The sequence below is a fragment of the Dipodomys merriami genome, unplaced genomic scaffold (assembly GCF_024711535.1).
Source record: "Dipodomys merriami isolate MVZ:Mamm:240054 unplaced genomic scaffold, mDipMer1.0.p SCAF_5, whole genome shotgun sequence".
NCBI lineage: Eukaryota > Metazoa > Chordata > Mammalia > Rodentia > Heteromyidae > Dipodomys > Dipodomys merriami.
Window position 1 is genome coordinate 76,093,315 of NW_027206068.1, and position 26,744 is coordinate 76,120,058.

A 26,744-nucleotide genomic window follows, 5' to 3' on the forward strand; every position below is an offset into this window, starting at 1 on the left:
ACTCAGTTGACCAAAGTTTCAGATGACAACAATTGTAAACTTACATCTCTCAGGAGCTTGGTCAATGTGCTCTGGACAAAGAAGGAAGAAGTGGCTGAAGTCCTGAAAGGTTCCAGCTCCCGCAGCACAGGGGTAATGGTACATCTGGGTACACTTCTCTTCACAGCATTTGATAGTGGCTCCAAGGTGCTTACAAAATGCACATCTCTAGAAGGGGATAAAGAAAAGGAATCTCCTTACAAAAGCTTGAGAAGGAATGTTCAAATGTAGGGGCTAGAAGGTTTAAAAACTATTTGTACATACTGGTAAAAACAAATAGAACCTGCAAATAAAGGACCAGTTAAAAATACAAAAATATCTAAGAGACTATAAATAAGTTCACTGCTTGGTATGGTACCAATTTGAATTAAAGTTAATTTTACTTTTTTTCTACTTACCTTGTCAACAACATACAACTAAAGATTTTCTTTTAAATATATGGCAATAAGAGTTTATAGGGCAGGTTTGTTTTTTTCATACATTAAAAACAATCATCTTTAAGAAATTGTTCAAGAGAGTTGCCATTTAACAAAGCAATTTATAAATCCAGTGGATCTTGACCCATGTCAGCCTTCCAACCTCTTCCCCTCCCATCACTTCTCTTCAATTTTGAATTCTTGACTGTGTTCTCTCCCCTCTTCCTTTTCATTTGTCTATTCCATTCCCCCTGGCTCCAATCCCACCCCTTTCAAGTACTCATGTCCAAGTGTTCATTTTGTTGAGCTTTGACTATGTCTTTCTAAGGAATTAAATTATTTGAGTTCTCCCTTGATTCTACCATAGTTTGGTTACTATATTTGTATACACTTGCATATCACCCAATGTATTTACTTATTAGTTTATATCTAAACTGAGCCAAGAAGAAATAAACCAATTAAAATAGACCCATTACAAGGAATGAAACGAAATGGCAATAAATGACCTCCCATCCAAGAAAAGCCTAGGACCTGATGGATTTACAGCCAAATCTATAAGCCCTTCAAAAAAAAAAAAAAGAACTAACAACAACATTTCTTAAACTCTTCAATGAAACAGAAAAGGAGGGATCACTGCCAAACTCATTCTATGAAGCCAGCATTACATTCATCTCAAAATCAGATACAGACCCATCAAAAAAAAGAGAACTATATACCTATCCCTTTGATAAACATAGATATAAAACTTCTCAATAAAATTCAACAACTTAGCCTCCCCCCCAAAAAAAAATCATAAACTATGATCAAATGGGATTCATCCCAGGGATGCAATGCTGGTTTACCATATGGAAATTGATAAATGTAATACAACACATCAACGGAAGGACAGGAATCATATGACCAACTCAAAAGATATAGAAAATGCTTCTGACAGGATATATAAAAAAAAAGCTCTAGAGAATCTAGGAATACATGGAACATTTCTCGACATAATAAAGGCTGTTTATGACAAACTGATAGCCCACATTATACTTACTGATAAAAAGCTAAAACCATTTCCTCTAAAATCCAAAACAAAACACAGATGCCCACACTCTCCATTCCTCTTCAATACAGGACTAGAATTCTTAGCAAGAACAATAAGGCAGGAGCAAGACATAAAAGGGATTCAAATAGGGAAGGAAGAAGTAAAACTACCCCATTTTGTAGATGGCATGATCTTGTACTTAAAGGACCTTACAGACTCCTCCCTGAAGCTACTAGAGCTGATTGAAAACTTTGATAAAGTAGCAGGGTGTAAAATCAACCCACAACAATTAGTAGCTTTCCTGTATGCCAACAATAAGCAAATTGAGACTGAAAATCAGAAAAGCAACGCCATTTGCAAGAGTCTCAAAAGAGGGGAAAAAAAAAATGCCTAGTCACTAACCAAGGATGTAAAAGGACAGGTTTCTAATTAAGAGAGTTTAACTCTTTGTTAAAATCCTCAAACAGATCATTTGAATGTATTGCCTTCAAGGTCATTAAATAGATGAATACCTACTATATGGTCAGTGGCACATTTAAAAATCTACACACTTCACTGCAGCAATGAGTCTCAATTTTCTTCACAAAAGCTAAAAATGTGAAAGAAAATTAAGTCGTCTGAGTATCTATTTATCTCCCCTTTCTCTTTTAGCCTATCTCTACTCTCTGGGAAAGAGAGAGGGAGGGATATAAAGCATTTATGCCATTACACAGTAACTAACTTTTTTATTCATCTTAGTTCAAATCCTTGAGTCAAGTCCCCAAACTGTACTATCTTTGTATCATAGCATCAGAATGTTGCTTGCCTCTGAAAGGCCCAACGAACAGGTGCTCATATTTACACATAAAATACCATCATTACTTTTGGTAATGTCGTTCATAAATAGCCTAGCTGAAACAACTGCGGCTTCATTTAACAGCAACAGGTGACTACAGCTATCACTGAACAGTTCCATATGATAACACACTCACTCCACATCCTGCTAAGCAGTCAGAGAATGTAACCAACGTCTTGTTTTGGGTTTTGGTGGGTTTTTCTGGTGGTTCAAGGCCTTGAACTCAGGGGCTCTGCCAATAGCTTTATTTATTTATTTATTTTGGGGGGATCGGGTTGTGGGGCCTGAACTCTGGGCTTGGGCACTGTCCCTCAGCTCTTCAGCTCAAGGCTAGCGCTCTACCACTTGAGCCACAGCACCACTTCCGGCTTTTTTCTTATGTGGTGCTGAGGAAATTGAACCCAGGGCCTCAGGCATGCAAGGCAAGCGCTCTACCACTGAGCCACCTTCCCAGCCCCTGCCAATAGCTTTTTAAGTAGGATTTTTCCATCACTTTCTGTGTAAATATACATAGGGAGTCACATGCTATATCAATTTCTTCCTCATTTTCATCAATCCACTGCACTTAATAGTATAGGAAAACTTATGGACTTTTAGTCTGTATTCAATACATTGAATTTAATCAACAATAGATCACAGCAATTTCTATGAAGCTCACAAATACTAGTTATATTTGTGATATTTTAATTTCATATGCTGCTTCTAAGACACACTATACATTTTAGTTCATTTCTGTACTTAAAAGCATTACTGCATTAAAATGAATAATCTCATTTCTCTTCATTGATAAAGTTGAGTAAGAGTCAGTCAAATTCAGACATTGGTAACTTGTACCTGTAATCTTAGTTATTCAGGAGGCAGAGATCTGAAAATTGAGGTTCAAGCCAACCCAAGAGTAAAGTCCAGGAGGTTCTTATCTCCAACTAACTGGCAAAAAGGCAGGACAGGAGGTGTGGCTCAAGTGGTAGAGCTTCAGCTTTGAGCAAAATGTCAAGCAAAAGGCAAGTTAGAGCTGGACACCACACTCATATCTATAAACCTAGTTACTCAGAAAAATAAGATCTGGGATGGCAGGGGGAAAACAAATGAGGAGGTAGCATTACTTGATAGGAAATGTACTTATTACCTTACTCACATAACTGTAACCCCTCTGTACAGTATCTTTACAATAAGAAAATATATACTTTAAAAAAAATCAGATCTGAGGATCACAGTTCAAAGCCAGTCATGGAAAGAAAGTCCATGAGACTCTATCTCCAAAGCTACCAAAAAGCTAGAAATACTAGAAAACTGAAATATGGATTTTGTTATTTTTGTTTTGGATTGTTGTTGCCCTTTTTGGGGGGGTGCAGATGGAGGGTACAGGAATGGAAGGAGAAAGGGTGAACAAAGACAGCCATGGAATTCAATATACACTATGTAAAAAACTTGTGAGCAGGGATGGCAGGGTGAAACGGGAAAAGTGAAGAAAGGGCTGACATTGCCCGAAAAGAATTGTTCTCATTACCTAACTTATGAAATTATAACTCCTCCATACAATTCCCTTACAATAATGATTTGGGTTTTTTTTAGAGAGAAGAAACATATTTTTTATTTTAAAATGAGACATTGAATCACCATGAATGGAATCAAAACTACAGGAATCAGTCAAAGCAGATTAAAATTGTACCAAATAAATAAGCAATATAAATATACAGATATTGTGTTAAATATGCTGATAATAACTTAAAATGTGATAGTGACTGTGGAATGTCTCAAATCATGAACCTTGCAAGCCACCCCTGGCCATCATACCTGGCTTGTTCTTTGCGCTAAACACTCCCTAAATTCTTTGACTGAACTTGTCTAGAATTAGGAATTTCCTGTCTCTAAATACCTATCTTAAATTCTCTTTGGAAGAGCTGATAACACTATTCAGAAAGAGACTGACACAGCTAATGTTCAGCAATTGGCTAACTGCCTAAATCTTAGTTTGTGATATTTTTAACATTTAAAAGTGAATCAAGTGTTAAGTTAAATGAATCTTTCCATCTAACATGTAACACTACCTATTAATATAGATTTTCTGACATACAAAATTTATATATTGGAGTGCTCCCTCTCATAGTTCCCTTAACTACAGAAGTCTGGACAAACTACCATTATTCCTGAAAAAGTGAATGATGGTTTTTCCACAGTAGCTTTATTTGCCTCATCTGCAGGGTGGGCAGTATTGTCTAAACAGATGTGGAGTTCAGTGATGCTCTTCCTGTGGTCAGTCCTAGATTATCTTGACCTCTGAGGATCTCTTTGTACATCGGTACTGATGGAGTGCATGTCTTTTATCTCTGCCTCCCAGATTTTCATAGTCCATCATCCGAGCTGGTGGTGTAGAGGTTGTATTGCCCAAGGTGGTGAGAAAATAAGAAGCCAGAGTTCCTTTCTGTATGTCCCAACAACTCTATGACTTACAGAAAATGCAGTTCCTGCTGGGCTGTAAAAGTGGGCAGCTTCCCCAGTCTCAGTAAATCTTGGGTGGCAGAGAGCAGAGCCATGTGGGTGGTAAGTGCTCCAGTCCAGGCACTTTGCACTACTGAGGATTTCCCCGGAGCCCTCCCTTCATCTTTGGGGAGTACAACAGCGAGTCCCAAGCGCAGCAGCCTCGACTTTCCCATGATTTGGTTTTTTTAAAAGACAGAAGTAGAGCTATGGCTCAAGTGGTAGAGAGTCATCCTCAAGTGAAAAGGCTCAGGGACAGTGCCAAGGCCCTGAGTTCAAGCCCTATTACCGGCAGCACGCACACGCAAGCACGCGCACGCACACACCTACACACACCCAAAGCGAGAACCTGAGGTTCTGGGTTTAAGCCCTAGTACTCACAAAAAAATAGATAGCCAATAAAAACTAACATATACTGCTGAGATTTACCGTGTAGTAAACCTACCATACCATTGTGTTTAGGAAAATGTTATTAATTAGATTCAAGTGTTTAAGTCCCTATCAAAAGATCAAGTAGGGCTGGGAATGTGGCTTAGTGGTATAGTGCTTGCTAGCATTCATGAAGCCTGGGTTCGAGTTCTCAGTACTACATAAATAGAAAAGGCTGGAAGTGGCACTGTGGCTCAAGTGGTAGAGTGCCAGCCTTGAACAAAAGAAGCCCAGGGATAGTGCTCAGGCCCTGAGTTCAAGCCCCAGGACTGGCAAGGCAGAAAAAAAAAAAGATCAACTGTTTGCTTTGGAAACTGAGACAAAGTGATTGAAATAAGAGGCGATCTATTAAGCAATTTTCTGTATGAATTGGCCTGAAGTAATGAATATCTTGATGACTATGTTATGATTACACTGTACAATACAATGAACCAGTTTAATATTCTGGTTTGTACACTATTAAATACATGTGTCTGAAACACTGCTTTAAAAGATAATGTGGAAGCTGGGTTCTTTCTAGTGGCTTATGCCTGTAATCCAAGCTACTCAGAAGGCTCAAATCTAAGGATCATGGTTTGAAGCTAGCCTTGGCAGCAATGTCCATAAACTTATCTCCAATTAAGCTCCAAAAAAGCGGTAAGTAGAGCTATGGCTCAAGTGGTAGAGCACTAGCCTTGAGCAAAACAGTGCCCAGGCCCTGAGTTCCAGCCTCAGGATCAGCACACACAAAAAAAGGTAACATGGAATAACACTATAAAATCAAAGTGGAGACACTAATAATGGAATTTTTTTTCTCCTGTCAATATTTTTCTTTTCTGGCCTATCCTAGTCATTGTTAGCACAGTATTCTTTCTACAGAAATCTTTGAGATATTCTATCAAAACTCCCCAAATTACAATTTATGCCAGATAGTATTAAAAAAAAGTTTGCTTACCAGCAGTCTCTTTCACCCTGATCTACATATAGGAAATATGATGAAGCATCACGTCAGAGACTATGGTCTATAATAGGACCAAGGAGTTTGTAGGTACAACTAACTGAATTAAGATTTTTTTTAAAAAGGAGATTCATCTAATCACAAATACCTTTAAAGGCAGAGCTTTTTCTATAACTGCAAAGCAGAAGTCAAAGAAATTCCCAGCAAGTGACGAATGTGATATACTATAACAGTCTTTGGAGATAAAAGGAGCTAAAAGCACTGAGAGTAGCCAGGCCAGTGGCCCAAAGCGGAATGGGGGCTCAGTTCTACAACTGCACAGCAACTGAATTTCTCTCAAACTTGAATGAACCTAAAAGAAGATCTGTTCCCTGCCTGTCTACTTCTTGATTTGAGCCCTGAAAGATCCCAGAGAGTGGAGTTGATTTGGAGCAAACATCAGATGAAGTATGTAAGTGCTACTGTAAACCTTAGGGTTTTTTTGTAATGTGTTATACAACAGTGTAACGAAGTACATGAAGGCCGTACTTGCTTTCTATTTTTAGGGATTACAGTGTCTTACTTGATACCATGGAGTGAGTAACAAAGTGTAAATATTTTCAATTCCTGCTTCAAAAGGAGGCAGCTGAATCTGAGAGGTTTTCCGAGATAACCAAAGAGACACACATACCCCAAGCCCACCTGTGAGCCCTCCAACAGTAAGCTCTACACCAGCTAGAGCAATATACAAAAACTTATAGCTACCACATCCAACATTACTGGAGATAAAGACACAAATAAATCTGACTATATAAACCGTCAGAATTTTTATATGGTGAGAGTTTTTATGGCCAGGTGCCAGTGGCTCAAGCCTGTAATCTTAGCTACTCAACTCAGGAGGCTGAGATCTAAGGATTGTGGTTTGAAGAAAGCCTGGACAGGAAAGTCCATGAGACTCTTATCTTCAATTACATTAATCACAGAAAAAGCCAGAAGTGGTTCTGTAGCTCAAGCAATATAGTGCTAGTCTTGTCTGAGTCAAAAGAGCTTAAGGAAAGTGCCCAGGCCAAGTTCATGGCCCAGGACCAGCAAAAAATTAAAATTAAAAACAAAAGTTTATATGATAAATCATAAATAGCTCATGAGAAAACTCAAATGTCAAAAAATAAAACTTCACATTTCAATTATAAATAAATATCTACCATCCTGAAGATATAACAACAAAAATTATGCATTATAAAAATCAGCACAGGGGCTGGGAAGGTGGCTCAGTGGTAGAGCGCTTGCCTTGCATGCATGAGGCCCTGGGTTCGATTCCCCAGCATCACATAAGCAAAAAGAAAAAAGCCGCAAGTGGCGCTATGGCTCAAGAGGTAGAGTGCTAGCCTTGAGCTGAAGAGCTGAGGGACAGTGCCCAGGCCCAGAGTTCAGGCCCCACGACTGGACCAAAAAAAAAAAAAAAAAAACCCAGCATAATTTAAGAAGACATAATTTAAGGGAGGCATAAAATTGACACGATTTTTAAAAATGCAGGACTTGTGAGCATTATTATCGCAAGCACCTAGGCCAAGCACTAGACAAGAATTACCTTATTCAAGTCAAACAGCCACTATTTTGTTTATTTCTCACTGTATAAGTGAGGCACGAAGCGATTAAATTCCTTGCCCGGCTCTTGAAAGATGTGAGATAAGAATATATACAGCTAATCAAGGCAAATTCCATTAATGAACAAGAAGAACATACAGAATCACTTTTACTTAGACAAGTGATTTTCACTCATCTGTAAGAAAAGCAGATAGCTGGTTTGGAGTTAGAAATCACAGAAAAATACTAAGTTCTCCTAATGTCTGCTACAAAAAGATATGTACTGGGAAGTCATGAAGCACAGTACTCCAAAGTGGGGATGGGAACAGTCAAATGGTTCTAGTGCTTCTACATCAGAATTCTATACATCAGTGAGAGTAAGAAAACAACTGTAAACAATCTGAATGTCACAAGTAGAATTACGCATGAAAATAAGAGAGAGAGAAGCCAGGCGCCGTTGGCTCACACCTGTCATCCTAGCTACTCAGGAGGCTGAGATTTGAGGATTGCAGTTCAAAGCCTAGCTACTCAGGAGGCTGAGATGTGAGGATTGCAGTTCAAAGCCTAGCTACTCAGGAGGCTGAGATTTGAGGATTGCAGTTCAAAGCGAGCCTGGGCAGGAAAGTCCATGAGACTTTTTTTTTTTTTTTTTTTTGGGGGGGGGGTGGTCCGGGCATGGGCCTGAACTCTGGGCCTGGGCGCTGTCCCTTAGCTCTTCAGCTCAAGGCTAGCGCTCTACCACTTGAGCCACAGCACCACTTCTGGCTTTTTCTGCTTATGTGGTACTGAGGAATCGAACCCAGGGCCTCATGCATGCAAGGCAAGCGCTCTACCACTGAACCACCTTCTCAGCCCCCCCATGAGACTCTTATCTCCAATAAACCACTTAGAAAACCAGAAGTGGTGCTGTGGCTCAAGTGGCAGAGCTCTCGCCTTGAGCTGAAGAGCTAAGGGACAGTGCCCAGGCCCAGAGTTTAAGCCCCACAAATGACCAAAAAAAAAAAAAAAAAGGAAAGAAAAGAAAAGAAAGAGTATTTACAGTTATCCAATAATACAAAGTTCAAAACTCCCCAGTAGGGATTTAAGGATGGTCCCTAAAGTGATGTGAACAGAACTTGCAGATGGTAGGCTTGTTTGTTCCCAGATCTTATTTCAGTCAATAGGTACTAATCTACAGAATCTACAGTGAATCTGAGAGACAGCCCATAGTGGAAGATATGTCCCCTTTTCTTTCTCACTTGAACCTGTGTATTGAAACTAGCAGCTCTGTTTGACATCTCCCTAGTGATGGGTTAAGGTTCCTTTTTCTTCACAAGTAACTTGCAGCATATTTAGAAAATATTAACTCGGGGGCTGAGAAGGTGGCTCAGTGGTAGAGTGCTTGCCTTGCATGCATGAGGCCCTGGGTTCAATTTCTCAGCACTATATAAGCAAAAAGAAAAAAGCCGGAAGTGGTGCTATGGCTCACGGGGTAGCGCGCTAGCCTTGAGCTGAAGAGCTGAGGGACAGCGCCCAGGCCCAGAGTTCAGGCCCCATGACCCGCCCAAAAAAAAAAAAAAAAAAAGAAAGAAAGAAAGAAAATATTAACTGGGAGAACCACACAGGTAACAGCACTATAATTATAATTCCAAGATACTATCCTTGGCCAGAAAGAAAGGGAGAAAAGGAGGAAAGAGAGAAAACAGATATGCAAATTATATATTAGAATCTATCTATCTGTCTATCTATCCACTTATTTGTCAGTTGTGGGGCTTAAACTCTGGACCTGGGCCTTGTACCTGAGTTCTTTTTGTTCAAGGCTAGTACTCTACCACTTTGAGACATAGTGCCACTTTTGGTTTTCTGGTGACTAACTGGACATAAGTCTCATAGACTTCCTGCCTGGGCTGGTTTTAAACCGTTAACATCCTGAGATGTCCGCCTACTGAGTAGCTAGGATTCTAGGTGTGAGCCACCAGCACCCGGCACATATTAGAATTTTAAAAATGTAAACATTAATTGCAATGTAAATTCAACATGACTTTGGTTACAAAGTTAATAAGAAAATATTGCATATTATAAAAACTTAAAGCCTTCAAAAAAGGGATGGAACTTAAAAAGCTTCAAATGAGCACAAGAAAACATAGATATAACACATTAAAGTTAATTGAAAGGATTGAAAGCATGTCCTTTGAAAACATAGTAGCAGACATATTTGCATACTCTAGTTCAAAATGTTGGTATGCTTTTAAAACAATTTTAAAGAACTTTCATCTTCTTAACAATTTCAATACCAGTACAAAAACAGGGTATAGACAGAATAGTTTTTTATCCAAGTAGAAATTATATATGTGAAAGTCTAATACACTGATCTGATCATCATATGGATTCAAATTGAGTAAACCAGATTCAAGTGGAATAAAACCACTTAAAGAGAAGTTGGGCCACCAAACTCTTTTCCAACCATGTAAGAAGTGACAGACTAACAAACACAACTTACCAAATGAGAACTACTAACAAAATCATTATCAGTAAAAATATTAATGCCTCATATTAAGATGATTCTAACAGCTGGGTTACACCAAATAACTCAAGTAACTTTCACAGCAATAATGGACTCAAATGATGAGAGAAAGCAGTAAAAACTTTAAGTTTCATTGTTGATCTATTGGCCATAAAATATTTAACACTAGTATAATTATTCTAGAATACTTTTCAGTTGATGAAAAGACAATTTTCATTTCTCTGGTTTTTAGTATAAAGACATGTAAATACTGTATAACTGGAACAATATAGAAGAGTTGCCTTTCTATATTCAATTTTTTTACACCAAGGAGCTAATTCAAAAGAGCAATAGTCTCATAGAATGTGCCAAAAGAACTTAATTCCATAAGAAAGACAATAAAACCCTTTCCCTTTCCCATACTGTGCCTGATTTCACTATAAAATTGATGAAGCTTTTTTATAAATCACAAAGAACAAGATAAAACAAAAGATGGAGAAAGTACCCAAAACTTTAACAAATAACAAACCATCAGAATAAAAACCAGTTCAATAGAGCGCAGCTTAGAAAATGAAAAGAAAAGCCGGGCGCTGGTGGCTCACGCCTGTAATCCTAGCTACTCAGGAGGCTGAGATCTGAGGATCTCGGTTCAAAGCCAACCCAGGCAGGAGAGACCGTGAGACTCCTATCTCCAATAAACCACCAGAAAACTGGAAGTGGCGCTGTAGCTCAAGTGGTAGAGCTCTCGGCTTGAGCTGAAGAGTGCAGGGACAGCTCCCAGGCCCAGAGTTCAAGCCTCACTACCGACAAAAAAAAAAAAAAGAAAGAAAATGAAAAGAAGCTGGACATGGGTGGCTCATGCCTGTAATTCTAGCTACTCAAGAGTCTGAGATCTGAGGACTGCAGTTCAAAGCCAGCCTGGGTAGGTCCCTGAGACTCTTATCTCCAATTAACCATCAGAAAACCAGAAGTGATGCTTGGGTTTAAAGTGATAGAGCACTAGCCTTGGGCAAAAGAGCTCAAAGATAGCACCCAGGCCCTGAATTCAAGCCCTACAACCCACCAAAGAAAAAAGAAAGAAGGAAGAGGAACGGAGAGAGGAAGGGAAGGAAGGAAGGAAATGAGCTACAGGCAAGAAACAAAAATCTTATCAAATAAAATGACAAATCAGGTGGAAGGAGAGAGAAAAATATTCAGACATATCTCTGAAGTTATACAAATGGAAAGTAAATACTTAATAAGAGGCTCAATTTCATTAGCCATCAGGAAATGGAAAGATCACACCCACAACCCAGTAGAGTAGATCGGGGTAGCACAGGTTCCGTGGATACCACTGCTGAGGAAACCTTGAATGCTCAGGATGCAGCCAGTACTGCCTGCATATGTTCATGTCACCTTCCAACAAGTCTAAAGTTTCCACTTCATCACTTAAATTGGCTTTGCTCTTGCTTTTTGGGTAACATTAGCTTTTGGGAAGGCTTTTATTAAGGGCAGAGAAAGCAAATCGCACAACTTTGAATACAATTGATGGCAGAGTCGAGAGACTGTTCTGTGAGTGCAATGCACTCACAGAAAATTCACTTTGTTTGTTTTTTATCACATTTGGTCAAACCACATGTAATAAATCTACAAATAAGGTGGACTTTCTGCATCTCTAAACACAAGGCAGATGGCTAAAAATTAGAAACACTGACAATATTCAGTTCTGGCTACAATGTATAGCAAAAAGAAGTCTCAAATCTTGCTGGCGATGGACAAGCAAGCAGACCCATTTTAAGAAACTGTGAAACTATTTTCCAAAGCAGGTATTCCCAAAAAACCAGCGACTGATTGAAGTCCTAGATATTTACCCAGCAACACGAAAAACTAACAATACAAAGTGTATGTGTTCATACGATCCTTATAACTAGCCCCAACTGGAGTCTGTCAGCTGGTGAATGAATGAATCTCAAAAACCACTGTATTAAGTCTAAGCAAGACGGAAAAAGTGAGCCTTGTGAGAAGCGCTGGGCTGCCGCTTGCCCCGTTTCTGAGAGACCCCTCCCTCGTCCTGCGCCCTCCCCAAGGTGGCGCCATGGCCGTGAAGTGATGGAGAGAGGCCTCACTACAACAGCCTCAAAACTGTGAGCTGAGCAAATCTCTAAGAGTTACATCTATACACACCATCTATATTTGGTAAAACACATTCAAGTTACCACTAGAAGCGAGTCATATTTTATACAAGGTATACCAAAGAAAAATCCTTAAGCAGAAGTGACCTTATTTATTAACTGGGTAATAACAGGTTATTTTAGCAATCACAAAATAACTTCCCTGAAGAGAAGCTTTCTAAGACTGGCTCTACACCTGCAATCCCAGTAATCGGAAGACTGAGGCAAGCGGATGGAGAGTTTGAGGACACACAGCCAGAGACTATCTCAAAACAAAACAGAACCCACAAAAATAACCAAGAATGGAAAAAATGCAAAATCTATTTGAAGTAATATGTAATAAACCCCAGAAGAGGCTAGAATGAGAGGACATTTAACCTTAACAAGACCTGTGACACTGGCTAGGATCTACCTTTCAATAATTTTTGCTGAGCACAGTTCCACTGTGCACTAACGTACCGGGGCCACACCTCAGACAGTGCCAGCCTTGCAGTGGATCACAAGGGCTCATGCCCCCCGTAGGCCTGGTAAGGCAGGAAATGGAAGGGTCAGGGCCAGCCAAGGCAAAAAGGTTGGGCTCACCACAGTAAGTAAACTGCATATGGTAGTATACGCCTGTCATTGCGGCATGGACCACAGTACAGGGCCAGGCAAAGAAGTAAGAACCTATCTAAATAATAACTAAAGTAAAAATGGGTCAGAGGTATGGCTCAAGTAGTAGAATGGCTACATAGTGTTTTAAATGCTAGAAACACCAAAAATAGTAACGAAATAAAACTTTCCAGCCTACTGGTATAAGAAGACAAAAAATTCAAGTATACAGCTTGGTATAGTAGTATGTGCCCATAATCCTAATATACTTGGAAAGCCAAGAAAGGAGGATTTCGTGTTCCAGGCTAGTCCTAGTTACAAAGCAACACCCTATCTCAAAAATAAAAATATGAACAAAACTAAACACTACAGAAACTGAAGGGAATGTAAATGAGAAACCATATAAGCAGCCCTGAAATTTAAAAGAAGTCTCAAATGACTGTTGCAACCCTAAAAGATACATTCACACCCAGACACTTAGGAGAAAGTAACAACCAAACTGCAGAAGGAACTGAGTGAAGATTTCCCATCTGCCAAAGAAACTAGAATTATAGTTCATAATAATAATCCAGCCACAATAAACCTCTTAGGGCAGACTTAACTAAGAATAGCAGAATCTAGTATGTGCACTCATCTACAAAGTTCAAGTTCTAGACATGTGAATGAAAACAACTGTAGGAAAATGAAACACAAAATGGAGAGAAAAGAATCAACAGCACAGCTTTTATAGCAGCTAGAGAGAGTGTGCACACACGGAAGGAACAACCAGAGCAGAAGTACAGAAAATACAGGAAAATTATAAAATAAAGCCTAGTAGAAATTTTACAATTAAGAAGTACAGCAGTACAAATGAAATTTTAAGTGGGTGGGCTTTTAATAAACTAGACATGACAAGAAAAAAAATAGTCATTCCTCTTAAAAATAAAAGTGCATCTGTCCTGATGAACTAAATTACTGACAAATGTAAGGATGAACAGAGCCTCAGTAATCTAAGGGACAAAATGAAACACACCAGCATGCATGCCATAGTTACAGAAGAGGGAGAGAGTGATAATAAAAGGTCAAACTTTTCAGAAATTTGGTGAAGAAATATCAACTTACACTTTCAAGAAGTTCAGTAAACCCCAAGCAGGATGAATACAAAGAAACTACATCTAGCCACATATCTGCTGAAAACCACGATAAAGAGACTATCCTGAAAACAGCTAGAGAATATAAAATCATATAGACAGGAGTAATGACACGATTAACGTCTAACTTCTCATCAACATGAACCAACACAACATCCCTTGCTGAAAGAAAAAAAAGCAAGAACTCAAAGACTGAGGCAGGAGAGTTGACTTAAGAGGCTGAGCACCTGTTTAGCAAGTATCAAGTCCTAAGTACAATCTCAGTACTTGGAGGGGAGAAGAAAATCAACTCTACATTCAGGAGAGAAAATTAAAAATGCAGACCTCAAGACTAAACAGAAGAAATGATATTTTCTCTCTTCTCTCCATTATCTATTCATAAAAAAAATCTTCAGGGCTGGGAAGGTGGGCACAGTGGTAGAGCGCTTGCCTTGCATGCATGAGGCCCTGAGTTTGATTCCTCAGCACCACATAAGCAAAAAGAAAAAAGCCGGAAGTGGCGCTGTGGCTCAAGTGGTAGAGCGCTAGCCTTGAGCTGAAGAGCTGAGGGACAGCGCCCAGGCCCAGAGTTCAGGCCCCATGACCGGACCCAAAAATAAATAAAAATAAATTTAAAAAAATCTTCAGACTGATATACAAGAAACCAAAGCATAGCAAGAAGCAAGAGCCGGTATTACCAGGGCAGCCCAATGAGAAGTACAAATTCTCATGTTTCCTTTGTGACTCACATATACAGGCAGCAGCAGCAGAGACCCAACTCATAAACACCAAAGGAACACAAATACACAAAAGCCATGGAAGGTCTGCTGCCAAAGGAGGAGGACAAAGAGTAAACACTAGCAAAGAATGGCCAACCTGTATGAGTCAGATACCACAAGCCAAGCCCTACAACCACTGTAATTTTAGAGAATATCTCAACATCTCTTCCCAACGTCCAATCACAAAGCAATGCTATAGCCTTCTCTGTGCAGATATCAGTGGAAGAAAACTTATTCATGCATGTGAGACACACACACACACACACTCAGCACACTGATACAGAGATGACCATGTTGTCCATCCACATCCCCCTGGGGGACCCGTGTGGCAGAGGAGGCTCACTGCAGCATCAGAGTTTAATCCAATGCCCAGAGAAAACGTTTGCTCCCCTTCACCCGGTGTGAGTACAGGGTCAGAACGGCCAGAACCCTGTGAGCCATCTGCACAGGGTCAGAGGAGAACTAATTATTCCATCAAGACAGGGTTAGTCACTAAGATTTCTTCCTCTCAAAGGGCCAACACAAGCCTATTTTGTGACTAGAATTTCTACAGATACCTGGGATTAACAAAGAAGGGCCCACGTGTTCCAGTGCAGCCGCAGATATGCCCTACTCAAAAGGAAGGAAGAAAGAAAATAGCTTCAAATACATTCAAATCACAGAAGATTCAACGTTAAAGAAAGCTTGTTAGCCAGGCGTTGGTGGCTCACCCCTGTAATCCTAGCTACTCAGGAGGCTGAGATCTGAGGATCACAGTTAAAAGCCAGTCCGTGAGACTCTTATCTCCAAATAAACTCCTAGAACACTAGAAGTGGCACTGTGGCTCAAGTGGTAGAGCACTCGCCTTGAGCTGAAGAGTGCAGGGACAGCGCCCTAGCCCAGAGTTCAAGCCCCACAACCTACAGAAAAAAAAAAAAAAAAAAGAAAGAAAGCTTGTTATAATAGCCTGACTCAGAAAACTTTCAAAAAGAATGAGAAACCAACAGATGCTAACCCTGAGAATTTGTAAATGTCAGAATTATCTGCCTAAGATGTCAAACTACACTTTGTAAAGTTGCATCAGCTAGCACTTTGGAACATGCTTTTGAAACAAATGAAAAATACAATGTTTCAGAAAAGCACATAAGACACTGAAAAGTATAAAGTTTTCAACTGAAAATATATTAACAAATACAAAATGCCCACTGTAAGAGTAAGACTAATAGAATAGAGGGATTGCTAAGAAATTGAAAAGATATTTTTAATTCCAGAAACTAAGAAATGTATAGGATTATAAGAAATTTGATATCCTATCTTCTTGCTGTAGTTTAGAAAGCTGATAGTATTTGAAGAAACAATGGTTGAAAATTATCCAAATTTAGAAAAACACATGATACACAGATGAAAAGAAATAAAATCCAAAGTCAATACAATCAAAACTTCCTATGCAAGCCGGGTGCCAGTGGCTCATGCCTAGCTACTCAGGAGGCTGAGATCTGAGGATCACGGTTCAAAGCCAGCCTAGGTAGGAAAGTTCCTGAGACTCATGTCCAATTAACTGCCGAAACCCAGAAGTGGCACTGTGGCTCAAAGTGGTAGAGCACTAGCCTTGAGCTATAAAACTCAGGGACAGCGCCCAGGCCCAGAGTTCAAGACCCATGATGGACAAAACAACAACAAAAACAAAAAACAAAACAACAACAAAAAAAAACTATGTAGCTGAGAACCAGTGGCTCGTATCTGTAACCCTAGCTAAGGTGGCTGAGATCTCACGTTTGAAGACAGCTTAGGCAAGAAAGTCTGTGAAACTCTTTATCTCCCCAAAGCTGAACTGGAGTTGTGACTCAAGCCATAGAGCATTCAGTTCAAGCCCCAGGACTAGCACTGGCGCACACACACACACGCACGCACACACACACACACACACACACACACACACACACACACACACACGATACCTATGCAGAGCTGAAGGAGTGACTGAAGCGACACAGAGAGCTTGCCTACCAAGTTCAAGGCTTTCAGTTCAAACCCCAGTACTGCCAAAATAAACAAATAATTAATTAGCTGAATAAATATCTATGCTCAGTGGTATCATGCACTTCTCCCAACTGGCACATTTTAACATACAATTCTAAATACAGTGAAAATACTCTTTGGAAATTCAAGGGACATTGGTGTCACGCCTACAATCCTAGCCACTCAGGAGGCTGAGATCTGAGAATCACAATTCAAAGCCAGCCTGGGCAGAAAAGACGGTGAGACATCACCAATGAACTACCAAAAAAGCCAGAAGTGGCACTGTGGGCTCAAGTGGTAGAGCGTTACCTTGAGCAAAAGCTCTCACTCAGGACTAGGGCCCAGGCCCTGAGTCCAAGGATCAGGAGGAAAAAAAAGCGGGGGGAGAAGGGAAAAAAAGGGGTGGAGGAAAGAATCAATAAATTACCAATCAACAGAAAAGTAAAAATTTGTCATGAGGCAAACTATATTAAAAGAATGATTCTAGTTTATTGACCAGGAATAAATATCATAAAAAGGGGCATCATAACATCAACAAAGAAAGAAGACAGAAATGAGTAAAATTATGAGGTAAAAAAGATTTGCTTTTCTTATGGAAGTTTCCAAATTATGTTTAGCTATGAAAGCAAAATTAGTACACTGAGCCTATGTGAGATAGATTCTCCAAGGCCTAATACCTTAAAGCAGGTCTGAGCAACCTCAAACCTAGTCCTGGTAGCTGAGTCCCCTGTAAGGCAGAAGCAAGCAGTTCAGCTTAAGCATTTGTTAGGCAGGATCTTGAAGTGAGGATGGAGGGTAGCTCAGTCTAGTAAATATGTCTTGGGAGGAAGAAGCCTGATCCATCATCATCATCTGCTTGACTGTGTATAGCTTGGATACTCCTTTGTACCTATTCCCTTCAATTTGGATTTATATTCAGCTATCTTGACCTTTTCCTGGCCAAATATCATCTTGGGCCCAACTAGTCATTGTACTGTAGTCTTTTGCAATACAATCTTGCTTCCTGCTGTGTAATTGTTAATGTTCACACTAGATAATTTGCTGTAGTTTAATCTTTCAGCCTGCTACCACTGTGGTTGTAGGTTTTAGTTGATATCGTATATAGTGCCTTTTAACTAATTTAAATATTTAATTTTCATTTGTTTTCCTTGGATCCATTTGGCCTCAAGTGAACTGAGGCCAATAACTGATGTTATTGTCTGTTGGAGAGAAAACTACTAAGAGTGTTTGTGTGTGAAAAAAAAAAATTAGTACACTGCCTAATATCCAGAAAAATTAGGGCAACACTAAATAAAGAAGGACGCAAAGGCACATAAATGAAAGTAGGAATCTATATTTCACAAGAACTGGTATGATCATTATGGTATAATTGTACATGCAAATACTATAGGTAATGCAGCTGTTAAATAAACCTGAGTGGAAGAGTACATTTAAAAAAATACAGTATAAAGGACAGTACTTCCAAATACAGAATAAGGAACACAACTTAGCAAATTCAATCCTCAGCAAAGCACACTTCACATATACACTGTCTGAAATATCTGACACCTGCAGTGTTTCAGATTAAGGATTTTTGGAGTATGTACAGTATTTCAGTATTTACAATACTACATTATTCAGATTCAGATTTTGGAGCATTTACATATGTACAGATATTTTGCCAACAGGACCCAAATCTAAATATAAAGGGTTGTTTCATATAAACTATATGCATATAATTTGGTAATTTAGTTGACATTCAAAGTTCAAGTTGAAACATTTCAGATTTCTAGATTGGGGATGTTGTATGCAGGTGTGTGTATATTTATCAAATAGAAAAGCAATTGTTCAGGAAAATGAACCATTACCATAAGAGCAGGAAGAGTGTGCTGATTTAGCCACAGACTTTTCCTTACAATCCTTCCCACTAATATTAGCATGGTTCAGTCGGGTGCTGGTGGCTCATACCTGTAAGCCTAGCTACTCGGGAGGCTGAGATCAGGATCATGGTTCAAAAGCCAGCTTAGGCAGGAAGTCCATGGAATTCTTATCTCCCTAAAAGCTCAAGTGGCATTAGAGTCCTATACTTGGACAGTGACCAAACCCTGAGTTCGAACCCCAGGAATGCACCAAACCAAACCAAACCAAACCAAAAATCACCCTGAGTTTACATTGATTCCTCTGGTTCTATCTGACAACACAAAGTTTGTTTGAGACTCTGTTCATTGCCTTATTGTGTTCCTTCACTGTCAAGTGGTCAACAAAAGATAATGTTCTCATCTGGTGTCACGTGTCACAATCTTTATCGGGTCATGTTCTTTATAATGCATAATTTCATTATATGCTGAAAACCGGGTAAAAAACCACATTTAAATGTAATATCAAATTTCTAAAAGCAAATACTCTGACTTGATTTTTTTTTTTTGAAGGCAAAAAGAGAAGAGCAAGGTACCTTCTTCTAAATAGACCAATCCAGTGCCAAGCTTGAGATTCTCTTGTCTCCAACTTGCTACAGCACCAACTTTATTTGACTACTCTTTGTATTATTTTTAATTAGCATAGCATACATTTGTTGCTTGGGGTAGGGGAGTTTGTTGTGACATTTCCACACACACATAACCAATGTATTCCAATTAACTTCACTGTCTCTCTTCACTTTTCCTATCCCATTCTCCATCTTAAAACAATTTCAACAACAACAAATACACATGCAGCACCTCCATGCTCATTGCTACACTGTCCACAATAGCCAAGATACAGAAACAACCCAGGTGCCCCACCACAGATGAACAGATCCAAAAATTGTGGTACCTATATACAATGGAATTTTACACAGCCATTAGAAAGGGTAAAATAATGGCATTCACAGGGAAATAGATGAAACCAGAACAAATCATATTGAGTGGATATGTCAAGATCAGAGAGACAAATGGCACATGGTCTCCCTGATATGCAATGTTAGATTCAAAACACAACGAGATAGTAAACAGAACTCAAGATACCCATACACAATGAAACCAAAAGAGGTCAGTCTTGGAAGACTAACACCAGAATGTACCCAAGCACCTCCTCATATGTGCATAAAATAATATCCAGACTGAAAAGAATCCCAAAGACAAAGAAACAAAGGACCTCTTCTTAATTTGTCACATCATTTTTTAGATGACTCTATTCTTTACCTCATGCATGGTAGATACATGTGCACATCCAAGGGAAGCTGGGAGGAGGGCACAGAACCAGTGGAAAATGGTGAAAAAATACAGCAGAGGGTCCATCAGCTGCCCTGGACATCCATGAGAATGAACTAAGCAACTCAAGGGTGGTGACAGGAGGGAAGGAATGAGAGTGAAAGAGGGAACAGTTGATACTAAGCAAAAGGAAAGAAATGCACACATCACCCGACTTGGAAGAAATAGTTTTATTATTAAAGTTCTCAGAGTTCATCAGCTTTATAGATTAAGATAATGATGATTATCATTATGAAGGTTAAAATGTGTTTGTGACTTCAGCTAAGTATAACTAGGCCACAGTACTGCGAAATGTATGCAATCACTTAATCTCAAAAAAAAACCCAATTTCAACAGATTTCCTTGTCCTACATGCAAACCAACTATGTTGGTCATATTCATTCCCATTGACCCTCTTCATCCATGCTCCCTCTCTGGTTTCCTATCCCATCGGAGCCTGCTTTACTTTCTTATCATTCTTCATTCAGTGCTAATCACACCAAGGAGTTTCACCATAGTATCTCATACACGCATTCACTATGTTTTGCTCAAAATAATCTTTGCCACTGCTTTCTCTTTCCTGTCACCCCCAGCTCCTCTTGATAAACAGCTATCACTGAGGTTCATGCCATCTATAGTTGTATTATATTTCAACATCATTAACCATTCCACCTTACTTTTTTTGTGCTAATCCTGGGGCTTCAGCCAGGCCTGGGTGCTGCCCTTGAGCTTTTTTACTCAAGGCTGGGACTCTATCACTGGAGCCATAGCTCTACTTCCTGCCTTTGGCTGGTTAATTGGAGATTAAAAGTTTCATGGACTTTTCCGCCAGGGTTAGCTTCAAAACACAAGCCTCAGATCTCCTGAGTACCTAGGATTACAGACAGGAGCCACTGATAAGTCTAGCTTCTTCATATGAGCGAAAACAATAGTTGGCTCTTTCAGCTTGGCTTCTCTCATTCAACATGATGTTTTCCTACCTCTACCTATTTTCCTGTAGATGAAATAATTCATTTTTTTGTGGATGTGTGATATCCCATGGTATACATGATCACATCTTCTTTATCTATTCATCTTTTGTCAGACTTGATTACACCACTTGGGTATGGTGAACAGTGCTATAATTAACACAGGTATGCAAGAGTCTTTCCAGTATACTGATTAACACTTTTTCAGATACATGTCCGATATTGGGATGGTGGGTAGTAGTAAGGAAAGTGTGTTTATTTTGTTGTTGGACACTCCATACTGACTTCCACAGTAGTTGTATGAAATTTCCTTTTTCCCTGGCATCCTCACCAGCATTTGTTATTGTTTCCTTGAGGCTTGAAATTCCAATTAGGTTGAGACTGGAGCTGAGTGTAGTTCTTGACTTGCATTTCCTTTCTGGCTAAGGATACTGAACAGTTCTTCATCTATCTGCTAGCCATTTGTATTTCTCCTGAGAACTGTCTCATTCTCCTGCCTGTTTACTTATCCTTTTGATGTTCCAATTTTTGAGCTTTTTATATATTATGGATATTAATCTTTTATCTATTGAATAACTGTAAAGAATTTCACTCATAGGTTTTTCTCTTGGTACTGGAAATTGTTTCTTTTCTTGTGCAGAAACTGCTAAGCTGATGTAGCTCCATTTGTCAATTCTTGTTCTTATTTTAGAGCAAGTGAATCTTATTCAGAAATAACTGCCTATCCTTACTACTTCCAGGGATTTCCCTATATTTTGCTGTAATAATTAAAAGTTACAGGTCTCATCACTTTGAGTGTTTTGATTCATTTGGATTGATTTTTGTACAGGAGAGAACTACATTCCAGTGTCAGTCACCTGCAGGTGTCCATGGTGGCCCAGCACCATTTGTTGAAGGGGCTGCCTTTTTTACTTGTCTCTTAAGGTGACAGCTACTTAACTACATGGATAAGGTCATTCTGATACTCTGAGAAAAGCTAATGTAATAGTAATGGGGTAATTACTTGAATCTAAGTTCTTCTCTTATCAATACTTTTGAAAACTTTACCTATATTGTTTCTGTGGTTAAAATATCCATGTTAAACTTCCTTTAAGAAGGCTGTCTCGGGGGAGGCGGGGAAGGGAAGTGAAGGGTAAACAAAGGAGGAGGCTGCAATGCTTGGTAAGAAATGTATGCATTATCCTGCCCATGTAATTGTAGCCCCTCTGTACAGTATGTTCTCAAATAAAATAAAATACAATTAAAAAAAAAAAAAAAAAGAAGGCTGTCTCATGAGACTTGTCAAAAATTAAAGAAGTACTCATAAACTGACATGCTGAATTGAAACTCCTTTGTACAACTATCTTATGATAATTTAAAAAATAATTAAAAGAGCCGGGCGCTGGTGGCTCACGCCTGTAATCCTAGCTACTCAGGAGGCTGAGATCTGAGGATCACGGTTCAAAGCCAGCCCGGGCAGGAAAGACTGTGAGACTCCTATCTCCAATAAACCACCAGAAAACCGGAAGTGGCGCTGTAGCTCAAGTGGTAGAGCGCTCGCCTTGAGCTGAAGACCTGAAGGACAGTGCCCAGGCCCAGAGTTCAAGCCCCACGACCGACAAAAATAAATAAATAAATAAAATAAAAAATAATTAAAAGAAAATTTGCAAGTAACTAAGCAGAATCACTTCACAGAGTTACCTACCTTTATAGACAGTGGTAATTATTTCATTATTCCGTAATCACATGAAGAAAGACAAAAAAGCTCTGAAAAATGGCAGGCCATGCAATATCACTTTGGGATAATGCCAAAAAGACTAACTGATAAAGAAATATTTTAATTTTTAGAATAGCAAGTATATTCAGGGGCTGGGAAGGTGGCTCAGTGGTAGAGTGCTTGCCTTGCCTGCATGAGGCCCTGGGTTCAATTCCTCAGCACCACATAAACAGAAAAAGCCAAAGTGGCTCTGTGGCTCAAGTGGTAGAAAGGATAGTCTTGGGCTGAAGAGCTCAGGAACAGTGTTCAGGCCTAGAGTTCAAGCCCCACAAAAAAAAAAAAAAAGGATGTTTCTTTAAAAGTAACCACATGGCCTAGCTTGGTGGGTTTTGCCTCCTGCTATTCGGAATAACAGGAGGCAGAAACTGGGAGAACTGTAGTTTGAGACCAGAACATAGAAAAAAGTTATCAAGACCCATCTTCACAATTATGTTAGGCATGGTGATTCATGCTTGTAATTTCAGCTACTTGGAAAGACTGAAATCCAAAACCCTATAAAGAACCTATCTGACATGAGACCCTATCCAAAAATAACCCCAGCACTGGCCAACAACAAAACAGTAATCACATGGATGTAAATACAGGTAATTCCGTATCAAAAAATGTGTATTTCTGGGCAAAACATTAAAGATTTAAATTGAGTAGCTGAACATACTATGATGTTGTAGTTTGTACAAATTATTCTATAAATTACAAGTTTCATATTTTGAGGAGCTCAATACTGTGGTAATCTTTTTTTGATGGGGTGGTCATGGGGCCTGAAGTCTGGGCCTGGGCACTGTCCCTGAGCTCTTCAGCTCAAGGCTAGTGCTCTACCACTTGAGCCACAGTGCCATTTCTGGCTTTTTCTGTGTATGTGGTGTTGAGGAATCGAACCCAGGGCCTCATGCAAGCAAGGCAAGCACTCTACCACTGAGCCACCTTCCGAGTTCCTATAGTTAATCATTTAGTGCATAACTTGTCCAAGGGACTATATATGTTGGATGCAGTCAGTGTTAGAAAAGTATAGTTTAAATATGTCTTCTACTCACTTCTGTGCTCCCTGAGACAACAGCTTTGTCCACATTCACTAATGATGGTTCTTCCATTTGGCACACTCCTAGTGACCACTCCACACAACGGTGATGAGCCCAACAAGTGCCTGAAACAGGAAAAGAGCAAACACACAAAGGTCAAAATGGTAGCACAACCCAAGGAGACATCAAACTTCAAAATCAAGTCTGTAAATGCACAATGCATTCTGTATCTGTGGTAGGATTAAATGAACCTTTCTTGAGCTACAGTTCAGACTGACCTGGCATCCTCAATGCCAATCTGGAAACTAGGCAGGGGTGCAGAATCTCAGGACAGAACCGAGACCCGCTTAATCTAAATGCCTGTGGTGGGACCTAGTAACCTACATTTGACAGGCCTTGATTCTAATGTATATGAAAGTTTGAGAAATATGCTAATGATTATTTCTTTAACAAAATTAATGTTTATTCACTCTTACTCAAATATTACCGCTTTAATATCTTTATGTAAATGAAAAAATATTACTTAATACTTCGTTGATGACAAAGGGATATATGGAGAATTAATGGCGCATACATTTTGCATTCTGAGCAAAAGCACACATAAGTTATCATTAACAGCTCAGTCTTTATATTTTCCACCACAGAGCACTTGAACCACTATCAATCACTCTGAAGTTCAACTGTAACATGAGACTGACTTAAATTCCCTACAACACCAAATCCTAAGTGTTAAAATAAAAATAAAGACCAAACTAGGCCCAATGGCTCATGCCTGTAATCTTAGCTACCCAGGATGCTGAAATCTGAAGATTGTGGTTTGAAACCAACCCAGGAAGGAAAGGTAGTGAGACTCTTATTTCCAATTAGCCATAAAAAAAGTGTAACTGTGGCTCAAGTGGTGGAGTGCCAGCCTTGAGCAAAAAAATTACGAGACAACACCCAAACCCTGAGTTGAAGCCTAGGATAGACAGGCAGGTGTGTGCGCACGTGCGCACACGCACGCAGGTGCGCGCACACACACACACACACACACACACACACACACACACACACACACACACACACACACACACACACACACACACACACACACACACACACACGATGAGGGACTGCTCATAGAGCAAAGTCCTGCTGTCCTTCTTTCCCACAGGAAACATACTATCCCTTTAAAATTTTCTTTTTCCTCAACCATCAAGCATCCATGGCAATATTACCTACATCAGAGTAAATATAAGTATTTACAAAGATCCAGTCTGGTATTAATACTGGGCAGGTCTTAAATAAAACTAGATAAACATGACTCAAACTCAGTGCCTGGTACTTTCATGCACTGGCTAGCGCTCTACCAACTGAGCCATGCTTCCAACCCCACAGACAAATGTCTTTTTTTTCTTTTGGTTGGTCATGGGGTCCTGGGATTGAACTCTTTCCTGGGATTGAACTCTTAGGCCTGGGCACTGTCCCTCAGCTCTTCAGCTCAAGGCAGGCGCTCTACCACTTGAGCCATAGTACCACTTCTGGCTTTTTCTGTTTATGTAGTGCTGAGGAATCGAACCCAGGGCCTCATGCATGTGAGACAAGCACTCTACCACTGAGCCACCTTCCCAGCCCCAGACTTTCTTTAACCTAGTCTGGTATACGTAATAGTGATCACTTTTATGGTATGATCCTAGTTACTTCTGAATGCAAAATATTTACTATTGAATGACTTGACGATGTGTGAAATTTAAATGTTTCCCAAATCAAGACAACTATTACTGAAGAGAGCCCCCTACCTGTAGGATCAAATAAGGCTTGGACATCAATGGCATCTGGAAGGCCAACCAGACTGAGCTCATCCCATAATTTACCAGCCTGGTCATCTGAAGCTGTCTGGGTACTCACACTGACATAAGACACTACATTCTGCTGAGGAGATCGTTCTCTGCAAACAAAGTGAAATAAGATAACAACTGTGAGACGGAAACAAGTAGAAAACATTTCATTTTAAAACAATTTAAGTACAATATACTGCCAAATCAATTTAATAGGTACACTGTCAAAACTTTTAGTCTGCATCTGTTATTATGATTCATAGTATAACATTAATTGGGTGTCATTATTTCATGTAAGCAATAACTAAGTGTCCCTAAATTTTTTTTCCCTTGTCTTAAAATTTACCTTAAAAACTGACTCATTCTAAAAAGGAACCATGTTTTAACACATAAAATGAGTACTTCCTTTGGCCTTACTTAAATGTTTCTAAAACAGAACTTGATCAGACAATTTTAAAGTACTTTATCCTAAAAGAGAACTGGAATAAGAGAAGTGGCAGTTAATTTATGTAAAGAAGGGTTACTGCCCAGTGAAAATGAAAACCAACTACCCACTGTGGAAAGAAGGCACAGAACAGGTGAGCTGTAACTTTCTTATCGTCTCTTTGCTGGCCAGAGGCATGACACTGCAAGCTGTGTTCATCAGACTGTACCCCACAGATCAGAAACAGAAGTAAAACTACAACAGCTACCACTGGTACTGGGAGTCATAATCATCCCATTATTTTAGTACATAACAGCATATAATGTTGAGTAAAGTATCTAGCATGTGGGAGATTCTAGTTTTGTAAGCTCTAACACTTTCTGTGTTATTTAAGGTCATTTGGTTAAAAACAAAGACGACTATTATACAACATTAACTGTGGGAAACCAGATGACTACCTCTCAAACTTAAAGCTTTTCCTAACACGTAATATTTAACTGATGATAACTCTGGATTAAATCACTACTGAGTATAGATCATAACTCACTGCATTTCGTATGCTGGATATTTATCATGATTCCTAATAAGAGAAAATCAGCACAATGACCAGGGTACTAAAACTTTTTTATACCTGGAACCACTGAAAGAAAAAAAGTATTAGCATATTTCAATAAGTACATTTATGTATCAAATCATATTGAAAATAACCAGTTTTTGTTCAGCA

At 39.4% G+C, this 26,744-nt stretch overlaps 1 protein-coding gene and 1 non-coding gene across 12 annotated transcripts in view; one reads left to right on the forward strand and one right to left on the reverse strand.

The window, feature by feature from the left end:
* Positions 1 to 26,744, reverse strand: part of Kmt2c (lysine methyltransferase 2C) — a 237,609-nt gene that overhangs the window by 131,022 nt on the left and 79,843 nt on the right. For all 11 annotated transcript variants that reach the window (XM_069997142.1, XM_069997141.1, XM_069997133.1 and 8 more), the window contains exons 5-7: positions 25,558 to 25,706; positions 23,795 to 23,904; positions 45 to 207 (exon numbers count right to left, since the gene is read on the reverse strand). In XM_069997142.1, coding sequence (XP_069853243.1) covers positions 45 to 207; positions 23,795 to 23,904; positions 25,558 to 25,706 — 422 coding nt within the window. The remainder of the gene's footprint in view (positions 1 to 44; positions 208 to 23,794; positions 23,905 to 25,557; positions 25,707 to 26,744) is intronic.
* On the forward strand, positions 7,402 to 7,471 carry Trnaa-ugc (transfer RNA alanine (anticodon UGC)). The gene has a single exon. It is a non-coding gene; the product is annotated as a tRNA-Ala (tRNA).